Here is a 26540-nt window from a genome sequence, read left to right on the forward strand (position 1 = left end):
TTATTCTAAAATATATGTTTTTTAAATGGTGCAAATGTATTAAAAATAAAAAACGGAAATACCTTATTTACATAAGTATACAGACCCTTTGCTATGAGACTCGAAATTGAGCTCAGGTGCATCCTGTTTCCATTGATCATGTAGATGATTCTACAACTTTGGAATCCACTTGTTGTAAATTCAATTGATTGGACATGATTTGGGAAGGCACACACCTGTCTATATACGGTCCCGTAGTTGACAGTGTATGTCACAGCAAAAACCAAGCCATGAGGTAGAAGGCATTGTCAGTCGAGCTCTGAGACAGGATTGTGTCGAGGCACAGATCTGGGGAAAGGAAACCAAAAAATGTCTTCACCATTGAAGATACCCAAGAACACAGTGGCCTCCTAAATGGAAGAAGTTTGGAACCACCAAGACTCTACCTAGAGCCGGCCGCCTTGCCAAACTGAGCAATTGAGGGAGAAGGGCCTTTGTCAGGGAGGTGACCAAGAACCGGATGGTCACTCTGACAGAGCTCTAGAGTTCGTTTGTGGAAAAAGGAGATCCTTCGGGAATTTATGGTAGAGTGGCTCGACGGAAGCCACTCCTCAGTAAAAGGCACATGACAGCCTGCTTGGAGTTTGCCAAAAGGCACATAAAACACTCTCGAACCACAAGAAACAAGATTCTCTGGTCTGATGAAACCAAGATTGAACTCTTTGGCCTGAATGCCAAGCACCACATTTGGAGGAAACCAGGCACCACTCATCACCTGGCCAACATGCTATGGGGATGTTTTTCAGCAGCAGGGACTGGGAGACTAGTCAAGATTGAGGGAAAGATTAACAGAGCAAAGTACACAGAGATCCATTATGAAAACCTGCTCAGGACCTCAGACTGGGGCGAAGGTTCACAGGACAACGACCAACAGGACAACGACCATAAGCACACAGCCAAGACAACGCAGAAGTGGCTTCGGGACAAGTCTCTGAATATCCTTGATTGGCCCAACCAGAGCCTGGACTTGAACCCAACCTAACTTCTCTGGAGAGACCTGAAAATAGCTGTGCAGCGACACTCCCCATCCAACCTGACAGAACTTGAGCTGATTTGCAGAGAAGAATGGGAGAAATTCCCAAAATACAGGTGTGCCAAGCTTGTAACATCATACCCAAGTAGACTTGAGGCTGTAATCGCTGCCAAAGGTGCTTCAAAAAAGTACTGAGTAAAGGGTCTGAAAATCTGGGTCCCCAGATCCTCAAAAAGTTCTACAGCTGCCTCATCGAGAGCATCGTGACCGGTTGCATCACTGCCTGGTATGGCAACTGCTCGGCATCCGACCGTAAGGAGCTACAGAGGGTAGTGCGTACGGCCCAATACATCACTGGGACCAAACTTCCTGCCATCCAGGGCCTATATACTAGGTGGTGTCAGAGGAAGGCCCAAAACAGTCTCTAAGACTCCAGTCACCCATGTCATAGACTGTTCTCTCTGCTACTGCTTGCCAAGTGGTAACGGAGCGCCAAGTCAAGGTCCAAAAGGCTCCTTAACAGTTTCTACCCCCAAGCTATAAAACTGCTGAACAATTAATCTAATGGCCACCAAGCCTATTTTATTGATCCCCCTTCCCCTTTGTTTCTACACACTGCTGCTACTCACTGTTTATTATCTATGCTTTACCACAACTTAAATGTACAAACTACCTCAACTAACGTGTACCCCCGCACATTGAGTCGGTACCAGTACCCCCAGTATATAGCCACGTTATTGTTATGGAATTTTATTGTGTTAACTTTTTACTTTAGTTTATTTAGTAAATATTTTCTTAACTCTATTTCTTGAACTCCATTGTTGGTTCAGGGCTTATAAGTAAGCATTTCACCACAAGGTCTACACCTGTTGGATTCCGCATGTGACAAATAAAATTTGATTTGATTTGAAAACTTATGTAAATGTAATATTTACATTTATTTAAAAAACATTTTTTAACATTTTAAAAAATCTGGTTTTGCCTTGTCATTATGGGGTATTGTGTGTAGATTGATGAGCGAAATAAACTATTTAATCCATTCTAGAATAAAGCTGTAACGTAACAAAATGTGGAAAAAGTCAAGGGGTCTGAATACTTTCCAAATCCACCGTAACACTCCAACTGCGCCCTACTCCGGAGAGGAAAGCAAGTCACATTTCTTGTCCCCAGTCGTGTGGTGCGGAGCGCACACTCTCTCTGGACAGCAGAAACGCAAAAAATCGACACAATTCCACTTCAGGTCACTTTCACCAACCCAACATTCGCCAACCTCTTCACCATCCAAACTGACACCACATATGGATCTGCCAGAAGGCAAGGATCCATTCTCTCCAAAAATCTCACTTCCACTGGGCCAGAATCATCTTTGTCATCATCAGAATGAGGCTCAAACACCTGCCACCGCAGTTAATTCATCCTCACTCTCGTCATGTTCAGTTTCCTTCTGTGACTCTTCCAAAAGCTCTGTGTGATCCACCACTCCATATTCACTCAAACCATGTTCCACTTTTCTCCTTTTGGTCCTGTCCAACCATCTTCCCCTTGATCAGATGTTCCAGAAGGCTTGTGCGTTCCCCATTCCATATTTACTTATAAACTCAGCAAAAAAACAAACGTCCTCACACTGTCAACGACGCTTATTTTCAGCAAACTTAACGTCAAAATATTTGTATGAACATAAGATTCAACAACTAAGAAATGAACTGAACAAGTTCCACAGACATGTGACTAACATAAATGGAATAATGTGTCCCTGAACAAAGAGGGGGTCAAAATCAAAAGTAACAGTCAGTATCTGGTGTGGCCACCAGCTGCATTAAGTACTGCAGTGCATCTCCTCCTGATGGACTGCACCAGATTTGCCAGTTCTTGAGATGTTACCCCACTCTTCCACCAAGGAACCTGCAAGTTCCCGGACATTTCTGTGGGGAATGGCCCTCACCCTCCGATCCAACAGGTCCCAGACGTGCTCAATGGGATTGAAATCCGGGCTCTTCGCTGGCCATGGCAGAGCACTGACATTCCTGTCTTGCAGGAAATCATGCACAGAACGAGCAGTATGGCTGGTGGCATTGTCATGCTGGAGGGTCATGTCAGGATGAGCCTGCAGGAAGGGTACCACATGAGGGAGGAGGATGTCTTCCCTGTAACGCACAGCATTGAGATGATCTGCAATGACAACAAGCTCAGTCCGAAGATGCTGTGACACACCGCCCCAGACCATGACGTACCCTACACCTCCAAATCGATCCCGCTCCAGAGTACAGGCCTCGGTGTAACGCTCATTCCTTCGATCATAAATGCGAATCTGACCATCATCCCTGGTGAGACAAAACCGCGACTCGTCAGTGAAGAGCACTTTTTGCCAGTCCTGTCTGGTCCAGCGACGGTGGGTTTGTGCCCATAGGAGACGTTGTTGCCGGTGATGTCTGGTGATTGCTGGGGATGTCTGGTGAGGACCTGCCTTACAACAGGCCTACAAGCACTCAGTCCAGCCTCTCTCAGCCTGTTGCGGACAGTCTGAGCACTGATGGAGGGCTTGTGCATTCCTGGTGTAACTCGGGCAGTTGTTGTTGCCGTCCTGTACCTGTCCCGCAGGTGTGATGTTCGGATGTACCGATCCTGTGCAGGTGTTGTTACATGTGGTCTGCCACTGCGAGGACGATCAGCTGTCCGTCCTGTCTCCCTGTAGCGCTGTCTTACAATACGGACATTGCAATTAATGTCCCTGACCACATCTGCAGTCCTCATGCCTCCTTGCAGCATGCCTAAGGCATGGTCACACAGATGAGCAGGGACCCTGGGCATCTTTCTTTTGGTGTTTTTCAGTCAGTAGAAGGGCCTCTTTAGTGTCCTAAGTTTTCATAACTGTGACCTTTATTGCCTACCGTCTGTAAGCTGTTAGTGTCTTAACGACCGTTCCACAGATGCATGTTCATTAATTGTTTATGGTTCATTGAACAATCATGGGAAACAGTGTTTAAACCCTTTACAATGAAGATCTGTGAAGTTATATGGATTTTTACGAATTATCTTTGAAAGACAGGGTCCTGAAAATGGGACGTTTCTTTTTTTGCTGAGTTTATGTTCCACTTTTCTCCTTTTTTTCCTGTCCGCCATCTTAACCCCACCTCATGGCCACCTGTGTCAGAGTCGGTGGTGTTGGAAACCAAAATATATTTTTGTTGTGCATCATTCTTTGCATCTTTAGGATTTTATAAATGAACTACACTGCATTGGACATTGGTTTGTTAGTTTTCACTTTTGCTGACAGAGTGTAATGGACGTGTCGTTTAATGTGAGCCAGTTGTGGAAGATCCTTCTCAACTATTTGTGTGAGATGCTGGGATTTTCATGTTACTGTATATCATGGACTACTACCGGTCTAGTGTGTGAGATGCTGGGATTTTCATGTTACTGTGAGTTGCCTAATATATCATCAGTTCTCAACAACTCTGTACCACATTGGAAGATATGTTTTATAAATAGATTAAGAATTATAATCAATGTTGTATAAGTCTGACAATATAGGCCTAATAAATCCTTCCAAATATTACATTTCTTAAAGGAAACATTGACACAGCTGTTAGCATATTGATTTATTTATTTCATTATTGCATAAAAGTAGGTAGTATATACAATTACCACTTTATTCATAAAATCATTTGTATACTTGGTGGAATGCAGTTTTTTTTAAATGCACATTATACACAATTCCCATATTTTTCTCAATGTACAATAAACAGTTTGAAGATACATGTAAACTACTCCTTCTGCCTTGCCCTACTCTGCAAATGGATTGTGTTGTAATCAGCCATTTAAATTTATTTCAGGGGGCACAATTTTATTTTGGACTGTATTTTGATCCAGAAAGCAGGATAGAGTGGTTGAGTGAATGTTGTTTTTACTCTATAGATGAGGGTCATTTTATCAGCAATGTTGTAAAATGCTAGAGTTCCTGCCTTGTGATCCAAGAACAGTCCTATTCTCCTAGAGGACCAAGCAGTTAGTTGAATCTTTTTCTTATTCTCACAGACTTGGGCTATATTCCAGTCCAAACTCCAGGATTGTTCATAAAATTCTAGAAATTTGGAGAATGCATCAGGGGGGCTGAGTTTTTTTTTCCTGTTTATCCCTTTATATGATACAGCTATGATAGCCTGTATTCCATCCCATTCAACCTCCCAGTAACAGCGCCCTGTCAAAGCCTCTCTGCACATTACCACAGGCATGTTATCAAATCTATCTGGGTGGTCAGGATAAGGCAGTGCAAAATCATTCCATCCAGCCACTTTGTTGTCCCTAGAGAGAAGGAGGTTTTTATGTGCAGTGTTTTGGTCCAATGTGAGCTGACAGGCATCTGATGGAGAGAAAGCAGATATGATGAACCAGAACAAAATGACCTATTCTCTGTCTGTCTGTCCCAGTACAAAACAACCTGATCTGTGTCTGTCTGTCTATACTGTACTTACATTTCAAAAACTCCTCTCTTGTTGTTGGTTCTTTACTCTCCACACACTTGTCTGTTACCTGGGGTAGAGCTAGAGGGATACAGAAATAATTAACTACAATAAATAATGTTACATGGTCTCAAGCTCAGCTGTGATTGTGCTGATGGGATTTTTGTGTAAATGTATGGTGAAAATGGACTCACGTGGACAAGGCTTTGATGCCTGCAGAATATGAATATCCTGTACTGTGGGAAACAGAGATATAGACCTAGTGAGTATAGCAATGTAGAGTAATTCTATACAGATTCAGATATGTATACAGAAGGTCATGTTTATTACTTTTGTATTATTATTTTTACTCAATTAAATAAATGAAAGCTATAGATTTGTCAGTGGAGATGGTTTGAATGTAACAAGGGATTTGACAAGTCTGGTTTGTTGCAAACCTTTTTTAGAGATGTTTGCAAAGGCCCCTTCGCAGAAGTCCTCCAATCGCTGTTTCAGCTCAGCCACAGTTTTCTTCACACCTTCAAAAGAGACTTGCTGACTCACATTGATGCTGGATGTGTCTCCATATCCAGGGAGGGCTGGGACAGATTGACATCTCTAAAGACACACACACACACACACAATCTTCATATTCAAGTTGGGTCCTGAGTCCTGTCAGATTCAAAGTGGAAGAAAGTACCAGGGGCATTCCGTGTGAATTTGGGCCCAAAATCATAATTTGTTACAAGAGTCATCGCACCCAGGAGTCTTGTTAATGCCAATATTACCTGGAGGAAAATAATAAAATCCTCTGTTTTTGACAACTGCTCAAGCTCAGTATCTCTCCTCCTCAGCTCTAAAATCTCCCTTTGCAGTTGGTCAATCTGCTCCTCAGCCGGGCCAACAGCAGCCTTCTCCTGTGATCTGATCAGTCTTTTCACATCAGAGTACCACTTCTCAACAGAGCAGATTATTTCAGTAAAGACCTTGTCACTGTCTTCCACGGCTATCTGTGCGGAGTACTGTTGGGACACACACACAGACAGAGAAAGGAGCAGTCTCAATTTGAATCAGGCCCGACACGCAGCTCTGAACACTGAATTTATCAGATAATTGGAGCAGAGTTTGAGTTGTCAGCTGTTGTAGTTCTCTCATTAATACTCACTGTGAGAGACCTCATGGCCTGCTTCAACCACAATAGTTCATTCTCTTTCCTGGCAATTATTTGCTTGTATTTCCTGTGTGTCTCCTTCAGTTCTTTCTGTAGAATCAAAACACTCATGAGTAAAAGGTGCATGTGATTGGAATCAGAGGGCATAAACTTTATTAACTGTAATGGCACTTTAAACAGTAAGGGTGGACTGTTTATTCTTTACTGGTTTGATAGCTGTGTGTACTTCAGACTCAAAGTCCTTTCCTTGTTAGTGTTGATACTGATGCATAAACTGCAGTTTAAATTCAGCAATTTTATTCCACATACATTTTCATACACAACATGTAAAAACAGCATACCTGTTTTGCAGTGCCTTCAGCTGCAGCTGAAACTGTTTCGTGGCCTTTGTGTACACCCATCAAACACTCATAACAGATACAACGTTGATCAGTACGGCAGTAAACTTCCAGTAGTTTGTCATGCTGAGAGCAGATCTTCTCCTGAAGCTGTATGGAGGCTTCCACAAGTGTGTGTCGTTTTCCAGGGTTGAGTTTGTCATGAAGCTTGAGGTGTGTTTCACAGTATGAGGCCAGACACAGAAGACAAGACTTAATGGCTTTCTGTTTTCTCCCAACACAGACATCACACTCAATATCCCCTGGTTTAGCATAACAAGGAACGTGAGGGTCAGCTTGGAACTCTTCAATCTTCTTCAGTCTTTCCACTACCTCTGCAAACATGGTATTTTTGCTCAGAGCAGGCCTTGGGGTGAAGGTCTGTCGGCACTGAGGGCAGGCGTAGACACCCATGCGGTCATTTAGATCCCAATAGTCCTTTATACAGCCCATGCAGTAACTGTGTCCACAAGGAATGGTCACAGGGTTCTTCAGTAGATCCAGACAGATTGAACAAGAGAATTGGTCTTCCCCAAATAATGCATACGACTCAGCCATTTTGTGGCCGAGAATAATGTATGTAATGTGTGTCCGGGCTGGTACGAGGGGAAGTGCAACTATCTGAATTCCAATTGGTTTTGAAAAATTATACCGCTGAGGGGTGTGGTTTTATCAAGATCTCCAACTGGGGCGTGAAAGATAGTTTCTTTTCTCTCAGAGAAGCTAACTACAGTACTATTTTCCTTTGCGCCTTATGGTTGCTACGGAGAACGTCCACTTCAACAAACTCACATACAAAGCCTGTACACCATTTTCCACTAGATAGCACAACCACAAAGTCAAAATTATAAAAGGGTTTAAATCGTAAAAACTCATGAAAACAAACATTTGCTTTTTGGTCTTAATTTAAGGTTAGGGCTAGGCATAAGGTTAGCAGTGTGGTTAATTTTAGGTTTAGGGATAGTTTTAAAATCAGATTTAAAAAAGATACATTTTGGCAATAGGCGGGTTTTTAGGACTTTGTGGATATGGTAACTAGTGACGACCCAGTTCTCCGGCTTACTTTTTGATTGACTGTTTTATTAGCCGCTAGGAACGGGAATTTTGTGGAGTCGACCAATGAAACGAAAGCATTGCACCACTGTAGTTAGATAGAGAGCGCAAGGGGCATTTTGTAGCAGTACGGAGATCTCTGATACGATGCATCAAATATCTTAGTGGTAAGTACATTTGAGCTAAATTTCTACGATTTCAAAGCGTGTGTTGACAGACTGACAACGGAGCCTTTTTAGTGGCTGTCAAACTCTCATTCAAATGTATGGCTTGTGTTTTTGAGAGCTATCATCCTCAGCCTCATACTAGCTAGGTGCCAGGCTGTCAACTAGCTAGCTACTAGCACTGTCCAGCAGGCCCATCCTTATCATAGCATGGGAATGAGAACAGTTCATGATAATGTAGCCCAACATTGACAGCATTCGATCAAAATAAAGACCAAAAGATGTATTTTGGGGCGGGGGCGGGTGGGGTAAACACAGAGGGTCTCGTGTAAATTTGTATTAATGAGGTAAGCTTTAAATGATGGAAACTTACTACACCTGCACCACTACACTCTACTCCTTGAATCAACATCATCAACATCAATAATGGACAACGAATACAAAGCAGGCAGCCCATATATCCTTACAGTGATTTATAGAATAGTACAGTAGCCCAAAGGTAGCTCTTCTGAAAACGTTCCATGTGACCACATACTTTTGGTGGTGAGTAAAAAAACGGTGTGTTTTTGTGTCCTACCAGCCCCAGAATGAGGAGTCATCTGTTTCAGAGACATGGATAAATATGAAAAGGTGAGGAAGATTGGGGAGGGCTCCTTCGGGAAGGCAATTCTCGTCAAATCCAGGGAGGATGGAAAACAGTATGTCATCAAAGAGATTGGCATCTCCCGGGTAAGCCACAGAGAACCGTATATGACATAATTACCATTTAGCCCTACATGATGTTATGGAAATTATATTTCACCCATAATATGATATTATCAATGTCTTCCTTTTCCTCTCCATTTGTCTCACTTTCTATGGCAGATGTCTAGTAAAGAGAGACAGGAGTCCCGTAAAGAAGTGGCTGTTCTGGCCAACATGAGCCATCCCAACATCGTCCAGTACAAAGAGTCCTTTGAAGGTAAACAACAACCTGTGCACCATGCAGTCCAGTGACCCGAGTTCAGAGGTCAATAGTCAGCAGTGATGGCCAGAATGCCTCTATGCCTATATCAATTTCCTTGAGACTTTAGGGTTGTAATATACAGAGCCCTTCACCTGTGGTGTGATTTCTGATGAAGCAACGTGATCAATCTCAGTTGATGTGTGAGACTTGGCAGCAGCTTCCAGAAAATAAGTAGATTATCTGTCTGGCTCATTAATGAAACTAGAGCTAGACAGACCTCTCCCTCCGGATTCAATCCTGTAGTGTGTGTTTAACTTCAGCCTGGCCAGGGAGATCTAATAATTAGGTTTATGTGTCTTCTAGCACAGTGTAACACAGACAGGTTGGTTGAACCAATGCTTTCTCTCTGTGTGTTTTCTAGAGTGTGGATGTCTGTACATCGTAATGGATTACTGTGAGGGAGGAGACCTATTCAAGACAATCAACTCTCAGAAAGGAGTGCAGTTCCCTGAGGAGCAGGTAAAACATAAGAGGCAGGTGAAAATGCCCCCACAGACAGATTTTTGTCATGGATGGATGGATGTTATGAACATGCGTTTGACTCTGTCTGTATCTTTATAGATCCTGGATTGGTTGGTGCAGATATGCCTCGCCTTGAAGCATGTACATGACCGTAAGATCCTCCACAGAGACATCAAATCACAGGTAAATAAGAAGTTAGAGGAACAGCTTCCACCCCTGAATTTTGTGGCATACTGTAGTACACATTACTCATCATACTTATATGGTTTGGAACTTTTAGAACATATTTCTGACCAAAGATGGAACCATACAGCTAGGAGACTTTGGGATTGCCAGGGTGCTGAATAGGTGAGTCATACAACATACTAAAGAATCTGTCCCCTGTTTAGTGAAAAGGGGGCAACTTCTTTGCAATGTTCATCTCCATTTCAGTAACTCCACAATCCTCTTTCTCAGTACTGTGGAGCTAGCCAGGACATGTATCGGGACGCCATACTACCTGTCACCTGAGATTTGTGAAAACAAACCGTACAACAACAAAAGGTAACCTGCACCCATATCTGGTTGAGGGGGCATTGTCTCATGATGGGATGTGAACTTTTAGGATTCTCTCTTTGTGCATGTCAATGTGAGTTTGTAACCACCATTTAAAAAGGTGCAGAGTTGAATCATTTAATTTGTCACACACACTCAGAATAATGCAGAGTCATTGAGTCATTGGCTACACCACTATGATTATGTAATGGTGTCATGTATAGCCTTTATGGAGTCAACTTCCTGGCTGGTGTACATCCAGAGTCCTGGGCAGGACACCTGTATTGATTCTAACCTATTTAAATATGCATAATGTAATCTAATCAACCTCAGTTACATGAGTCTGTATTTGTCTTAATGAACTGTAGCATGCAGCCTCACACTACAGCAGCCTATGGTTGTCTTCTTGTTAACAGGAGTGCCTTTCTTTCCACGTTAGCTAATGTGTAGAAAAGCATCTTTAGCAATAATGTATGTGCAATACTGTGTGAGCAAGAATGTAATGTACCAATCCCAGAGAACTTATCCCTCCTCTCTCCATCTGTATTCTCTCTTTCTTTCCCTTTCACTCCTCCAGTGATGTTTGGGCCCTGGGGTGTGTCCTGTATGAAATGTGCACGCTAAAGCATGCAGTAAGTATTTGTGTGTGTGTGTTTAGGTGTGTCTTAAAGTCAGTTACAGAGTGAACCTGGGGCAGGCACAATATGAACGCTCACTCTCTCCCATATATAAATGCATGATGATTCTCTCTGGAGTCAGTTGTGTTTCAGATAGTCTTTTTTAATGGCTGATCATATCTGCTGAGCACGTGGTCTGTTTAATTCTAAAAAGGTCTAATAATATTAATTACATTTATACATTTTGAGTTATTAAGGAGACAATCTTATCCAAAGCGCCAGTCACTTTAAGAATGTTTACATATTCTGCATTACATCTCATATGTATTCTATTCTACTGTATCTAAGTCTATGCCGCTCTGACATTGCTCGCCTAATATTTATATATTCTTAATTCCATTCCTTTACTTTAGATTTGTGTGTATATGTTGTGAAATTGTTAATTGCTTGTTAGATATTACTGCACTGTTGGAGCTAGAAACACAAGCATTTCACTACACCTGCAATAACATCTGCTAAATATGTGTATGTGACAAATCAAATTTGATTTGATTTCAACTTACATTAGTGAGTGCACACATTTTCAGACTTTTGTACTGGTCCCTTGTGGGAATCAAACCTATAACCCTAGCATTGCAAGCACCATACTCTACCAGCTGAGCCACACAGAACCACTATTCATAATGTCAGAAAAGGCCATTCGTGTAATCAGTCATTCCCTTTGGTTGTGTCTGGCTTGCTATTTTAGTTATTAAGGAAGTATACCGTGTGTGTTCCCTCTTAGTTTGAGGCAGGTAATATGAAGAACCTGGTTCTGAAGATCATCCGGGGCTCGTACCCCCCTGTGTCGATACACTACTCCCAGGACCTTCGCTCTCTCATGGGCCAGCTGTTCAGACGCAACCCCCGGGAGAGACCCTCTGTCAGCTCTATCCTCGACAAACCCTTCCTCTCCCACAGAATCTTCAGGTTCCTCACCCCAGAGGTAGGATACATACACACACACACACACACACACACAAGGTCCCAGGGACTGTTAGCCCTTTGACAGTATGATACACACACTGTGAATCTAGTCTTTTCAGCACAACAATATGACATTTGGTTTTCTCCCATTCAGATTATCGCTCAGGAATTCAGCCATAGCTTCCTCCACAAGCAGCCTAAAGCAGGTGTGGCGCAGGCGGCATCAGGTAAACACACACACCACATAAAATGCTAACACATTTGAATGAATACACATGCCTCACTCTTACACCAAGAACCTCAACTTTGTAATGTAGTATCTTTCTTACCCTCTAGCCAAGCGTCGCGCCCCTGCTCCCATGCCTGTAACTCCAGCCCAGAAGATCACCAAACCAGCCGCCAAATATGGAGTGCCTTTAAATGTCAGGAAAGCCTCAGATGCAGCCATGAAACCTGCAGAGTGGAAACCAGCCGTCAAACACAAGATGGTTAGTACTGGAAGAGAGCCAGTGGCGTCTTTCAGCCTTCTCAACAGGATGATCCTATACTGGCTGTGCATCGTTGTCTACTGCCCCTCCACTGAGACAGATCTATTCATATTGGTTATGAATGTGTGTTATGAAGATGTCTGTCATGTTACACCTCAGTGGGACATGGATGGGCGTGTGTGTGTGTGTGTGTGTCCTCTGAGTCTGAACCCCAGTGTTATATGTTGCTCAGGCCCCCGTCCCCCTCCCAGCAGTACCCCAGAGGAGAGTGAGTCGAGTGGAGGAAGAGAGGAGGAAATATGAGGTAGCTACAACAGAGAGAGCGCCTCCTGTAACCTGTATTAACCCCTGCATCTCCTTTTCTTCCTTCCATTACCCCACCCACATAAAGTTCCCTCCTGACGTACATCCTTTTTTCTTCCTCATCATCACTCATCCAAACAGAGTGCAGCCCCCCACTTCTCCTCTTCCAGACAGTTTGAATAGCCCTCCCTCTTCTACACCCCTCTTTCTCCTAACCTGCCTAAGGAGTGCTCTTTTTCCCCCCTCCTTGTATACCTGTTCTATAGCAGTGAACCTCTTGCGTCTTAGTAAGTTCGTGGTTTCATGTTGACTATTGTGTTTACACTACAGGAAGGTGCCAGGAAGAAAAGGATGGAGCTGATTGAGAAAGAGAGGAAACAGAGGGAGCAGGTCAGCTGGGTGTCTAGCATTTGATATACTGTATTACATCTGAAATATGAAACTTCAGATTGTTCATCTTTATTTGTTCTTCAGATGTTTCTGTTGAAGGCTGGACAGATGAAGAGATATGAGCGGGAAAAGGTGAGTCAAATTGAATGTTATTTGCCACGTGCTTCGTAAACAACAGTTGTACACTAACAGTGAAGTGCTTACTTACGGGCCCCACAACAATGCAGAGAGAAAAATAATAGAAAAAATAACAACACAAGGAATAACTACACAATGAGTAAAGATAACTTGGCTATATACAGGGAACACCAGTACTGAGTCGATGTGCAGGTGTATGAGGTAATTGAAGTAGACGGGTACATATGGATAAAGTGACTAGTCAACAGGATAGCTAATAAGCAATAGCAGCAGCGTATGTGATGAGTCAAAAGGTGGCCATTGCAGAAAGTCTAGGTAGCTATTTGGTTAACTATTTAGCAGTCTTATGACTTGATGGTGGAAGCTGTTCAGGGTCCTGTTGGTTCCAGACTTGGTGCATCGGTACTGCTTACCATGCGGCAGCAGAGAGAACAGTCTCTGACTTGGGTGGCTGGAGTCTTTTGACCATTTTTAGGGCCTTCCTTGACAGTGGGGGTAGTATAACTGTAAACAGTAGTTATTTACACTATGTAACATTATGACATTGCAGTAGTGACGATCAAACTTAAGCATTTCATGTAATGCTTATAGTGACTAGTGAACTTTGACCCCCAGATAAACCGGATCAACCGAGCTCGAGAGCAGGGCTGGAGGCACGTCCTGAGCTCTAGTGGAGGCAGCAGTCCAGAGAGGAAGGTACAGAATGACCCCCCCATCATCATCATCATCTACTGTGGTTTCACTTCATTAGTCTCACTACACTGGAGATGTTTTATCATCAATCAAAGCTTTTCCTCTCTAACGCACAGTCTTATCTGTCCCCAGTGTTTTGTAGGAGGTGGTGGTATGATGGCTGGGTTTGCAGCTCCTGTCCCAGAGCCCCTGCTTCCTGCTCCATGTCCTGTCCAGGGCCCCACCTCAGGCCCTGCCCCGCTCTCCCCTAGCAGGGGCCCGTATGAACACTACCATGCTGCTCTGGACCAGCTGGCCAAACCTCAGCCCAAAGAGGGTGCCAGAGAGGGATTCACAGCAGGAGGAGACACTCCTGTTAGGTGGGTTCAGCCATCATTTCCTTTGGGTAATTTATTGACTCAGGTGACTGATTGTGTTGTTTTGTATGTGTAAGGGGTGTGCCAGCTGCTGCCAGCTCAGTGCTGCCCAATGGCCCTGCTCGTCTCCCAGACCCTGATGTGGTGAAGAGAGAGCTACGGAGGCTAGAGTATGTCACCAAACAAACCCATGTTAGCAGGTCCGTGGTTGGTCTCAAACCATTCTAGAAAACATTACTCTGTCTCTGACTGGCAGTAAAGCTTTGCTTGATATTGGATCATATTTATTAGTTATTCCTTACGTTGTATCAATACTAAGTCAATTAAATAACTTCCTCTCCAACTGTCTCCAGGCAACGGGGTCACGCAGCAGCTGAACGGGCCAATCAGGTTCAGGAGTTTCTGCAGCGTAAGAGAGATGCCATGCTGAACAAGGTCCGCGCTGAGGGACAGCTGGTACGTTTTCTCCTTCCTGCCCCCCATTTCTATACTTCTGCTCACTGAACAATAGGATGGCTCTATAAAGTCTGTTAAGTTCTCACAAAAGATAACGGGGTTGTTGTATGGTCATGGTTAATAACCAAAGTGTCGATCTGGAATCAAGGTTGAATTGCATGCTTACCGGAGTTTGGACAAAATGCAGCACATTTTTATACATGTGAAATGTGGTTGAATTGAACGGTGAACAGGGTGCCCGGCAAAACCTGGCAGCCATCTATGGTCGGTCCAGCTACAGCAGGCCCAAACCCAACAAAGAGGAGGAGGTAGGAGCCCAGCTCTCAGCTCTGGATGTCCAGCCGGCCTCACCCCATCTGATCCCTCACTCATAACAACATGCCTGGGTTTGGCTTGCCCTCTTCAGTTGTGTCTGCATGACACTACACTCAGACACATCCCCTTAAAGGAATAATCCACTTAAAATCTATCTTTTTGTATTTTGTTCATTAATCGACTGTTGATACAGTCCCAAAATGTTTTGCATGTCAGCAATCAAGTTTTCAAGATGGGCTTTCAAAAAGCAAGTTGTCACTTGCCACATCATCATGATGCAAAACACTCTTGAAAACCTGATTGCTGACTTTCTTAATATTTTGGGACTGTATATTTTTTTGATTGGATTATTCCTGTAACTCTGCAGTCAAAGTCACCCAGCAGCACCTCCCAGTGTCCGACTCCCTGTATTGCATGTACTGTGTCACCAGGTGTGTGTGTCAATGCACAAGTGTGATTCAGACCTCATACATTTGGTGCACCAGTAATCGCTTTTTATCCCCTTTCCATAACATATTTTTGTGCACATTATATGTTGTCCCTTTTTTTGAGCATTTTTTTTTAATGGAATAAATGAATCTCAAGTAACCTCCTTTTTAGGTGTTTGAGTAACCCAAGCTTTGTTTTTATATATTACACCAGTGTCTTTCTTGCAGTATCAAGTATGTGGATGACTGCTTTTACGTCGGTTCTTACATGTCATTTGTTATAGGAAACCATTTTAGTGGATTATTTTGTCATCTGTTTGTGTATGTTGTATAGCTTTGTGTCAAATGATGTGTAACCTGTGTGAGTCTGATCTGTGCTGTAGCCTCTTAGCAATATGTGAACTCTTTGTTTGTATGTTAGTATAACTTCTGCAGTTATGTTCTCAGGAGTACCTGTCCCGGCTGAGGCAGATCAGGCTACAGAACTTCAATGAGAGACAGCAGATCAAAGCACGCCTCAGAGGAGTGAAGGTATCCTTCCACCCTTTTAGAACACATCAGCATAACATCCTTTTAATCAGCCTCTGAACTTCTGTTATGTTTTGGCATTTTTGTTTGCGGGTAATGGCGGCATCCTCTGGTTGTTCGGGTGATCAATCCAGTACGACAGTGATGGCTCGGACAGCAAGGAGTCCTGTGAGGAGACAGAGCTGAGGAGAAAGAAGATTGAAGCCCTGAAGGCCCAAGCGCAGGCCCGTGCTGCTGTGTTGAAGGAGCAGCTAGAGAAAAAAAGGAGAGAGGCCTATGAGAGAGAAAAGAGAGCCTGGGAGGATCACGTAAGTCCCCATACTCCTCAAGCTCATCTGCTACAATTGTACAGCATGTGTAGGATTAAAATCACTAACATTGATTGTGGTGTGTTTTTGTCAGCTTGCAGCTCGAGGCGTGAAGGTGGGAATGGTAGCAGGAGGTGTAGCAGTAGAGCTAGCTCCTCCCCCTCGTCCTGGCCCCTCCCTCCCTGTACAGGATGTTGTAGCTAGAGCCCAACCTGCATCCAAACCCTCCACCCCTGTCATCTCCATGACTTCTGCTCTGAAGGACGTGGGAGCAGTCAGTAAACACTTAAAGCTTTCACAGTTATTTTCCTCCATTATTCCATTTTTATTACACATGCTTTCTTTCTCCCATTTGTCTGTCTCCCTGCAGCTTGCGTCTGTGCAGAGCTCTTTTAAAGATGACTTTCCTAAAACGGATGTCATTAAGGTGAGTTGGGTCAATAACTTCCAATACAGCACAGTGCTGCTTCACAAAATTACTATTATACACTGAGGCTAGTTTGTTGCAGTGCCTTTTGGTTTATAGTAAGACAGTGACTATATGTTTGGTTTTATTGGTGATTTCTTCAGAGTGAGAAGAAGGAGATTCTCCGGAGACTGAATCAGAACTTGAAGGCCCAGAGCCCTGAGGAGGAGGTGTCAGCCACACCCTCAGAAGAACTATGCCCCACCCCCCAGCAGAGCCAGCCTATCGCAGAGGAGAGACCGTCCTCTGGTGGGGACAGGAAGAAGTGGGAGGCTGTAGCTCCGTCTATTCTCTCTGTAGCCCAGCAGACTCTAGAAGAGACCTGTATCAGAACGACTGGTGAGTTATACCATCTGTCTCCTAGAACCGGACTCTTAAACAGAATCAAATCAAATTTATTTGTCACATACACATAGTTAGCAGATGTTAATGCGAGTGTAGCGAAATGCTTGTGCTTCTAGTTCCGACAATGCAGTAATAACCAACAAGTAATCTAGCTAACAATTCCAAAACTACTACCTTATACACACAAGTGTAAAGGGATAAAGAATATGTACATAAAGATATATGAATGAGTGATGGTACAAAACAGCAGTACAGTATATACATATGAGATGAGTAATGTAGGGTATGTAAACATTATATTAAGTAGCATTGTTTAAAGTGGCTAGTGATATATTTTACATCAATTTCCATCAATTCCCATTATTAAAGTGGCTGGCGTTGAGTCAGTGTGTTGGCAGCAGCCACTCAATGTTAGTGGTGGCTGTTTTAACAGTCTGATGGCCTTGAAATAGAAGCAGTTTTTCAGTCTCTCAGTCCCTGCTTTGATGCACCTGTACTGACCTCACCTTCTTGATGATAGCGGGGTGAACAGGCAGTGGCTCGGGTGGTTGTTGTCCTTGATGATCTTTATGGCCTTCCTGTGACATCGGGTGGTGTAGGTGTCCTGGAGGGCAGGTAGTTTGCCCCCGGTGATGCGTTGTGCAGACCTCACTACCCTCTGGAGAGCCTTACGGTTGTGGGCGGAGCAGTTGCCATACCAGGCGGTGATACAGCCCGACAGGATGCTCTCGATTGTGCATCTGTAGAAGTTTGTGAGTGCTTTTGGTGACAAGCCAAATTTCTTCAGTCTCCTGAGGTTGAAGAGGCACCGCTATAGAAAGGACTAGGACCTGTATGAATTGCTGGATTGACAAGAACCGTGGATCCTTACCCTCACCCTTTTGATTCTGAGCTCCAACTCTCTTCCTCTCTTTCTCCCCAGGCTCTCAGGCTCTGTCTCCAGAGGAGAGACCGTCCTCTGGTGGGGACAGGAAGAAATGGGAGGCTGGATCTCCGTCTATTCTCTCTGTAGCTCAGCAAACCCTAGAGGATACCTGTATCAGGACCGCTGGTGAATAACCTAGATGCATGCATTCCAGCACAATATCTCCTACATCCAGACTATATCTACATGTATACTAATAGATATCTGTTTGTGTATGTTGTAGAACAGACAGTGGGTGAGGTCATTCGGATGGATGTGCTACAGGACGACGCCCCTAGAAAAGCATGGGGGCGGAGCCCGGATTCTCAGGTGCTGAGAGTTCTACAGGAGGCGGAGCTTCAGCCTCTTACCCAGCTGCTGGGGAATGTCAACATCTGTGAAGAGAAACTCACTGGCGAGTCCTTAATATACCCACCAACACACACTTACCATTACCAACCACATTCTGTACAGACTCGTCTAAGTGCTAATGATTCTAATTGGTTCCCATTCAGACAACTTGAATCAGACGGCTAAGATGGTTGGTGTGAGTGGAACTAAGGAAGTGATGCATTCAGAGGCAAGCCCACCTGCTTTGATATCTGTCGTTAAGAACACAGAGGTCCAAGGTCAGGAAGAGGGGACGATCTCAGTAGACGTGACGGGTCAGGAGAAGAGGCAGGCTATATTAGAAGAGATGCTAAAGACCCCACCCAAACCGATAGAGATGGAGGGTGAGGGAGTGGGTTACATACTATACAGGTTGTCAGATACTGGCAATCTTCATCCAGAGACATGCAGTCAGTGTATTATATAACACCACCTAAATCACTCAGTCAGTTGTTCTCTTGTTCTCTCCAGATCCAGCAGACTTGGAGTCAGTGGTCCTGGAGGAGTGCCCAAAGCAGGCCTCAAATTCACCAGCTGGAGTAGTGCAGGCCTGGGAGAAACGAGCCCTGCCGCTGGGGTGAGGGTTTGCTGGCTCCCCACTGGAGCTGGATTACAGAAATCTAATCCAAGAATAGGTTTAGTTAATCAAGACCTAATGTGATTTACATTGGATTAAAAACCTGTACCTTTAGACTAACATGTGACTTGAACTGTAATGAAGCTTAGACATAATATTAGTATTTAATTTTTTTGAATTTTACCCCCTTTTCTCCCCAATTTCGTGGTATCCAATTGTTCGTAGTTACTATCTTGTCTCATCACTACAACTCCCGTACGGCTCGGGAGAGACGAAGGTCGAAAGCCATGCGTCCTCCGAAACACAACCCAACCAAGCCGCACTGCTTCTTTAACACAGCGCGCATCCAACCCGGAAGCCAGCCGCACCAATGTGTCGGAGGAAACACCGTGCGTCTGGCGACCTGGTTAGCGTGCACTGCACCCGGCCTGCCACAGAAGTCGCTGGTGCGCGATGAGACAAGGATATCCCTACCGACCAAACCCTCCCTAACCCGGGCGACGCTGGGCCAATTGTGCGTCGCCCCACGGTCCTCCCGGTCGCGGCCGGCTGCGACAGAGCCTGGGCGCGAACCCAGAGTCTCTGGTGGCACAGCCCCTAGACCACTGCGCCACCCGGGAGGCCCGCTTAGACATAATATTGAGTGTTTAATTTATGTAACTTCATGTATCCTAAAATGTAATCTACGTAATTCCCAAAAGCAATTATAATGAGAGGACCATAAACAATAACTAGTAATGCTGCATACTCAAATCTCACCTTTCTGATAAAATTGCTGAGGTGTAGTCACTTTGGAGGACACAAGCTCAAGTACACAGTTCAAATATGAAATATTTTATGACGTATTTCCTATTCAACAAAACTGTATGAATAAGGCTTGAAATTGCTCATCTGCTTTCTTAATATAGTATAATCAAATTAGAAAACCATTAACTATAAGATTTGTATGTTTAGTGTTTAGAAAATGTGCATATTTTCTCAAGGTCTCTCTTGATCAAAACATCCACCCCCCCACTGCTGTGAACGTCACACAGATCTCTATCTTGGCTTCCAAAACTAATTATGAACTCACTCTCCTTTAATCTCATATACATCTTGTACATCTATGACAAACAAAGTGGAGTTATTTTAGATTACTGGCTATAAATTGACCTCTGAATGTGCTATAGTGATGAAATAACGCTCTCCTGCTGCACTACGGTGTAAGGATTGCAGGCATTTGCTTTGTCAGTGGTTGGTACATATGGTTCAGCCAGGAGTTGATGGACAGTTGGAAGAGCAAATTAAATGGTAGGAGGGACTTCCCAGCTTCAAGTGGTTTCCAGATTTCACATCCTAGATTTCACAAAAATATACTGTGTCTGTGGGAACCAGATCGATTTATAATTGAAAATGTCAGTCGGAACTGGTACCAGAACCACGCAGGTCCCCTAAGGGGTGTTGACATCTAAGTGGTTTTAAGAAATGTTCATGAAACTCAATTATCAAGAATTATGTCTTGATTTTGTATATGATTCTCCTATTAGGCCACCAGAGGACAGAGTAACACCAGCAGATACCAAAGAGGTTGGGGAGAAAGCAGAGAAGCAACCTGAATCCTCCGGTAAGCTGAGAGACACTTCTAAAACTAAACTGCCTTTGGTGTCCCATACTCACCTCCCTCCCTCCCTCCCTCCCTCCCTCTAGGTATAGCACCTGTGTATGAGGAACCTCTGTTTGTGAAGCTGTGCTCCTCGCCGGCCCACCGCCGTACTGCAGCTCTGGTTCTTATGTCAGCCCAGTCGTCCATGGAGGACTCGTCCTCTTCTCTAGCCTCACGCTCACGCTCCGTCTCTCCTCTCCGCTCCAAACACCACAACGCCCTCCTCATCGGCCTCTCCACCGGCCAGTTTGATGCCAACAACCCAAAGGTGAACAACACTTCTCCTCAAGGAGACTGGAGATAAGAACTAAGGAGAATGAATGGATGTGGAATTGCTAAATAATTATGAATAACTATTAACATAATCGCACTGTTATGGTGACCCTGAACATCCTCTTATAATACAACACAACACAAGTAATGAGCATATTCTCCTTTTATAAAATGAACAAACAACATCTTTCAGAGGTGAATGAAATTGGCTGGTTAATTTCTACCAGACAGTATTCTATATCAATCACATGACAGGATCTGTACCTTCCATTTAATATGATATTTTATTCTATCCTCTAAGGTGATGTTCAGCTGTATAGGATGTTTAGGAAATGTACTCTGACCCTTCTGCCTGTGTCTGAGAAATGTGGAGGTTCTGTGGTATTTTTAGGTTTTGATTCCGTCTTTATTAATGAAGGGCTTTGGAATAGAGCCAGTCATATTAATCACATGGTCTGAAGAAGGCATGATGAGAGAGGCTATTTATCTTCCTGCATTTTTCATAACATCCATCAGGGACGAAGGAGAGAGGTGCAGAGAGAGACAGGCGAAGCTCCCTGTTATTTGTTTGTAGGGATGGGTGTGTCAGAGCTCTACCTTTGATCTGTGTGTGTACTCTGGTCCAGCTTTGAGCCCTACATGTATGTGTTTTCAGCGATGGCTCTCCCTGGACAAAGCGTTATTAATGCAATTCTTCCACATCCCTGATGTGTCATCATACCAGAGGCCACTCCACTGGCCAGCCTCACGCATGCACACACACCTGCACACATGTCCTCGAACATGCTCCAACTGATACCTCAACTGGCCCCAGGTTAAAAAAAAATTTAAAATCTTTATTTAACTAGGTAAGTCAGTTAAGAACAAATTCTTATTTTCAATGACTGCCTAGGGGTTAACTGCCTGTTCAGGGGCAGAACGACAGATTTGTACCTTGTCAGCTCAGGGATTTGAACTTGCAACCTTTTGGTTACTAGTCCACCGCTCTAACCACTAGGCTACCCTGCCGCCCCAAAAGGAATTTGATTACAATTTTGGCATTTTAACTTATGGCATAAACTTAAACTTAACTTAAACTTTAACTTATGGCACAATTTTAACTTATGGCATAAAAACAAATCCTGTTGCAAACTTTAAAAAAAAGTTAAGTTGGTGCTAAAAATATGCATCTGTGATATTTATTTAGTCATGGTGGGTGTGTGACCGGTGCTTTACTGTTTGTCCTCAGATGCTGCGTACCTGCTCTCTACCAGACCTCAGCAGACTGTTCAGCTCTCTACAGGAGGCAGGAGGGGCCAACGGGGCGGTTGCCCCTGACAACAATCTGGATATAGAGGACATGGAGGAAGAAGAGGCCAAAGAGGATGAACAATCAGAGACTGAAGAGTAAGATACTCATTGCACTACACATGCGCACACACACAGTGAGTATTTGTAGAATACAAAGAAACCCAATTTCACTTCTCTGTTTTGTGGAACGTCCTTTGTGCAGTTTGAAAACATGACGTGCTATGAGTACTATGAGCTGTGTTCTCTCAGTGTGTATGAGGATGATGACTTGAGGGAGCTAAGGGCCTCCATGGAGAGACTACTGCAGGAGGAGCGCAGCGAGGAAGATGAGGGGGGATCTGGCTCTAACTCTGGTAGTCCTCCAGAGGAAGAGGGAGGCGATGGCTTTAACGGCAACCCTGCTGAGGATGAAGATGATGAGGAGCTGAACGGGATGGCTGTGGATGAGGAGGAGGGTTCTAATGGGAGTCCAGGTGATGAAGAGGCAGGACACACACTCACCAACGGACTGGAAGAAGAGGAGCACCACAGCAGTGAGAGCCAGCTCAATGAAGAATGGCAATCGGGTACATTAGTAATCCTTCCTTCATCCATATGCACAATACTGTAGCTACAATGCATGCAGCCAGAAGCAGATTGTCAATAGGATTGTGTGTGAACAACAGATGACAGTGGTGAGGAGGAGGACGGTGCGGCTGAACAGCAGGACAGCATATTCAGCCGTCTGGAGGAGCTGCGGTTTAACCTGGAGCAGGAGATGGGCTTTGAGAACTTTATAGAGGCCTACAACAAGATCAAGGTATGGATGGGACCTGCTTACCCCCTACCCTCCTGAAGTCATTCATTATCTATCATACAGCAATTACACATGGTCATTGAATTTTAATGATGTCCTTGTACCATTTAAAGGCAATTCATGAAGATGAGGATGAGAACATCGACATGGGCCCCGACATGGTACTGAACATCCTGGGGACTGAGCACCAGCACCTGTACCCCAACATCCTTCACCTGGTCATGGCTGATGGAGCCTACCAAGAGGGTTAGTATCAAGAGGGTTAGAGAGTGTGTGTGTGTGTGTGTCCCACCTTCTCTTATTCCCCCTTTGTTTTGATGGATCTCTTTTCCCTCATGTTTAAATCACGGTCCCATATGTGTTTTTCTATTAATTGTTGTGTTCAGCCAGTATGCTGATTCCCTCTTAAACAGGTTTTCCCAGAGAGCTAGACTGCATGAGCGAGCCAATAAACCCTTTAATCTAATCTGCCCAATCCTATTCTCCCCTAACGCCCCACGGGCTCAGACACTTAGGGACTATGTCGACGTGAAACACACCCTAAAGACTCTCTGTCTGTCTCCCCCTCACTCCCCCGCCTCACCCCTGTGCCAAGTCAGCTGTCATATGCTGGGGGAGGGAGGGGAGAGGGAGTGTTTAATTTGTGTCTGATGGAACAGAACGGAACTCCACCAGGACATGAGAGCAGAGGCTTCAGACAGCTCTCTGGACTATCTCTATGCTCTCTTTGTTTTGTTCTCTCTAACACCTTGGATAAAATGAACACTTGTTTTTCTCTCCCCCCTTACCACTCTATTCTGTGTAGATGTCCAGTGCTGGTCTGTTTGTCTCTAACAGCCTTGCTCCCTCCCTTTCGATCCATTTTTATTTGATCTGATGTGTGACTCAAGCCCTTCCATTTAGGCAGAGATGGTAATGTTAATGGAACCAGGCAGGAGGCTTTCTCTCTGAAGCTCAAGGCTTCTGATTTCAAACTCTTTTTACTCTGCTGCTTGAAGTCTGCCTGTAATGGGAATTAGTCTAACCTGTCGCTGAAGATTAGAGCCTCCATTGATTCTTAAAGGGTTACATGTCTGAATGGAGTGTGTTTGACTGTTGGGCCTAAGGGGGTGATCCTGCTGAATGTTGTTGTTGTCTTGTAGGGTGCCAGATTCACACCTTTTATAGTGTTCAGGGTTTAAGGTCACTGATTTGGGATGAATGTAAATGTGAATTTAGTAATAAAGACTGCAAAAGTGATGTGCTCAGCTTTTTGCCCAGCACCTCAGATTAAGAAAGCTGATTTGACCTGGGGCTCTGAGTGTACTCAGCCACTCTCTCATGCTACAGCCTATCTAATGACTCATTGGTTTTAACATGCAACTTCACATCTCTCTCTCTCTCTCTCCATCCCCTCTTCCTCTTTTAGATAATGATGAATAGGGGATATGGGTCCAAGCCGCTGGCAGCTTCTGACAATCTGCTAGCCATCTGATGTCTTCCCAAGGTGCACTGCATGTGGTAGACTACTCTCTGCGTGGAGGGTTGGGACCATAGATGGATCTGGGAGGGGTTGGAGCCAGGCTCTGGCACAGTTGCATGATTGAATAGGCTATCTAGTACACTGATGTCTGTATTTCCTACTTCCACTTCAAACACCTGACTCACTCTTTTTTAACTTCATGTTCATATGAAAGTGCATTATCAAGAAATACTTTCTGGTAACCAAAGTTAAATGGAAGGTTTCGTCAAACATAAATCTGTCTGTATCTGTTGGAATATATTCATGGACCAGCACCATATTAAATGGTCAATTTAAAGGTCAAACAGGTGATTGTACATGTGATATTCCTAATGCTGGGGTTAGGACCACCCAGTCACCATCCTCACAATACAAACCAGGTCAACTTCTATAAACGTGCAAAACATATTTTCCATAAAAACCCGTTGGACCTCCTTTTTTAAATTACTTTTTCATACAGCTAAATGTTATCTAATGCATTTTCACATTTCTTACCTGTTCCGTTAACCCCAAAATATGTGTTCAGCTCAAAAGGAAGATCACTTTTTGTTTAAGGATGTTGTATGTTGGCATGGTAGCAGCTGCAAGGGACTGCTACTTGTTTGCTTTATGTCAAGTCAGATTGTTACTCTGTTAAGAGAATTGTAAAGATATAAATTACTGGTAATGATATTGATTTTAAAGCGTTATTCTTATTTGATAATAAAGGAAATATTGTAAATAAATGCTTTTTTCTAATCTTTGTTTTGATTTAAGTCTTGTTTGGTGTTTTACTGTATGCATTTTCACATGTTTGTGTATGATGATTCTGCATAGATCCATTACGCTCAAGAAGGACTAAGAAGGTTACATTTCAGACTGCTGCGTTTTCAAAAACATTCCTTTTTATTTCGCTTTTCTCAGAAGTGTGTGTGTGGTGGCTGGTGATAATTGTAGCTCTTGCACAATCAAGCTTTGCCAGCCACTGTATGAAGGATCACTATGTTGTAATATACTTTGACACTGCATGTGGTGAGCCCTACATATCTACAGGCAACTCTCTGAGGGTTGACTCTCACTGAAGGGGGCAGGAGGGGCCTGTGTTGTCCTGTCCATCAGGAACCACTGTTCAGCTGCGATCAGACTACAGTGGGAGAACCCTACTGTGGATTTCCCCTGACCCAAGGCATACTAAATGACAAAATTCTAATAACAAATATTCTCAGACTACAGGGACCACTATAGTCCCTGTGCCCAAGAAAGTGAAGGTAACCTGCCTAAATGACTACTGCCTGCAGCACTCACGTTGGTAGCAATGAAGTGCTTTGAAAGGCTGGTCATGGCTCACATCAATACCATCATCCCAGAAACCCTAGACCAGCTCCAATTTGCATACCGCCTCAACAGATCCACAGATGATGCAATTTCAATCGCACTCCACACTGCCCTTTCACAACCTGGACAAAAGGAACAGCTATGTGAGAATGTGGTTCATTGACTACAGCTTAGCGTTCAACACCATAGTGCCCACAAAGCTCATCAATAAGCTAAGGAGCCTGGGACTTAACACCTCCCTCTGCAACTGGATCCTGAACTTCCCGACGGGCCGCCCCCCAGGTGGTAAGGGTAGGCAACAACACATCTGCCACGCAGATCCTCAACACGGGGGCCCCTCAGGTGCGTGCTTAGTCCCCTCCTGTACTCCCTGTTCACTTACGACTGCGTGGCCAAGCACGACTCCAACACCATTAAGTTTGCTGACGACAACGTTGGTAGGCCTGATCACCGACAACGATGAGACAGCTTATATAGAGGTCAGAGACCTGGCATTGTGGTGCCAGGACAACAACCTCTCCCTCAACATGAGCAAGACAAAGGAGATGATCGAGGACTACAGTAATGACCCAAATTCACATCGACGGGGCTGTAGTGGGGTGCGTCGAGTTTAAAGTGTCCACATCACCAGCAAACTATCATGGTCCAAACACCAAGAAAGTCATGGGCATGAAACACCAACACCAATTAACAAGATATTACAAACAACCACAAATCAAGACTTGACAAACATTCAACAAGTACACAATACAGACAATTAAAATACCTGACAGGAAGCACATTTAACATTCAGTTGATGCTTTCTATTTCCTGTCCAGTCATATGGTCTATTGCATTA

The 26540-nt window shown here is 44.1% G+C and overlaps 2 protein-coding genes across 5 annotated transcripts; one reads left to right on the top strand and one right to left on the bottom strand.

The window, feature by feature from the left end:
• Nucleotides 1-4598: 4598 nt before the first annotated feature.
• LOC112251107 (tripartite motif-containing protein 16) lies at nucleotides 4599-7821 on the bottom strand. Its single transcript, XM_024421818.2, has 7 exons — nucleotides 6964-7821; nucleotides 6617-6712; nucleotides 6240-6473; nucleotides 5910-6069; nucleotides 5667-5708; nucleotides 5485-5553; nucleotides 4599-5372 (listed from the first exon to the last, which is right to left on the bottom strand). Exons 1-7 carry the CDS (start codon nucleotides 7555-7557, stop codon nucleotides 4837-4839), a joined length of 1731 nt encoding a protein of 576 aa, XP_024277586.1. The 5' UTR covers nucleotides 7558-7821; the 3' UTR covers nucleotides 4599-4836.
• Nucleotides 7822-8069: 248 nt separating this feature from the next.
• On the top strand, nucleotides 8070-25126 carry nek1 (NIMA-related kinase 1). 4 transcript variants are annotated; one of them, XM_024421811.2, is made up of 35 exons: nucleotides 8070-8219; nucleotides 8797-8945; nucleotides 9081-9177; nucleotides 9584-9681; nucleotides 9784-9867; nucleotides 9965-10032; nucleotides 10141-10227; nucleotides 10796-10850; nucleotides 11620-11820; nucleotides 11956-12028; nucleotides 12138-12289; nucleotides 12522-12593; nucleotides 12923-12982; nucleotides 13067-13114; nucleotides 13736-13816; nucleotides 13946-14172; nucleotides 14247-14369; nucleotides 14523-14625; nucleotides 14859-14933; nucleotides 15816-15899; nucleotides 16031-16204; nucleotides 16299-16478; nucleotides 16575-16631; nucleotides 16775-17009; nucleotides 17938-18066; nucleotides 18164-18334; nucleotides 18435-18653; nucleotides 18781-18886; nucleotides 20413-20489; nucleotides 20573-20796; nucleotides 22030-22187; nucleotides 22341-22657; nucleotides 22757-22890; nucleotides 23001-23133; nucleotides 24296-25126. In XM_024421811.2, exons 2-35 carry the CDS (start codon nucleotides 8829-8831, stop codon nucleotides 24307-24309), a joined length of 4233 nt encoding a protein of 1410 aa, XP_024277579.1. In that variant the 5' UTR covers nucleotides 8070-8219; nucleotides 8797-8828; the 3' UTR covers nucleotides 24310-25126. The 4 variants fall into 4 exon arrangements, with proteins under 4 accessions (XP_024277579.1, XP_024277580.1, XP_024277583.1 ...); XM_024421812.2 differs by lacking the exon at nucleotides 14859-14933 and having other exon boundaries at nucleotides 15804-15899; XM_024421815.2 differs by lacking the exon at nucleotides 14859-14933.
• Nucleotides 25127-26540: the final 1414 nt, after the last annotated feature.

Source organism: Oncorhynchus tshawytscha, linkage group LG05 (assembly GCF_018296145.1).
Source record: "Oncorhynchus tshawytscha isolate Ot180627B linkage group LG05, Otsh_v2.0, whole genome shotgun sequence".
NCBI lineage: Eukaryota > Metazoa > Chordata > Actinopteri > Salmoniformes > Salmonidae > Oncorhynchus > Oncorhynchus tshawytscha.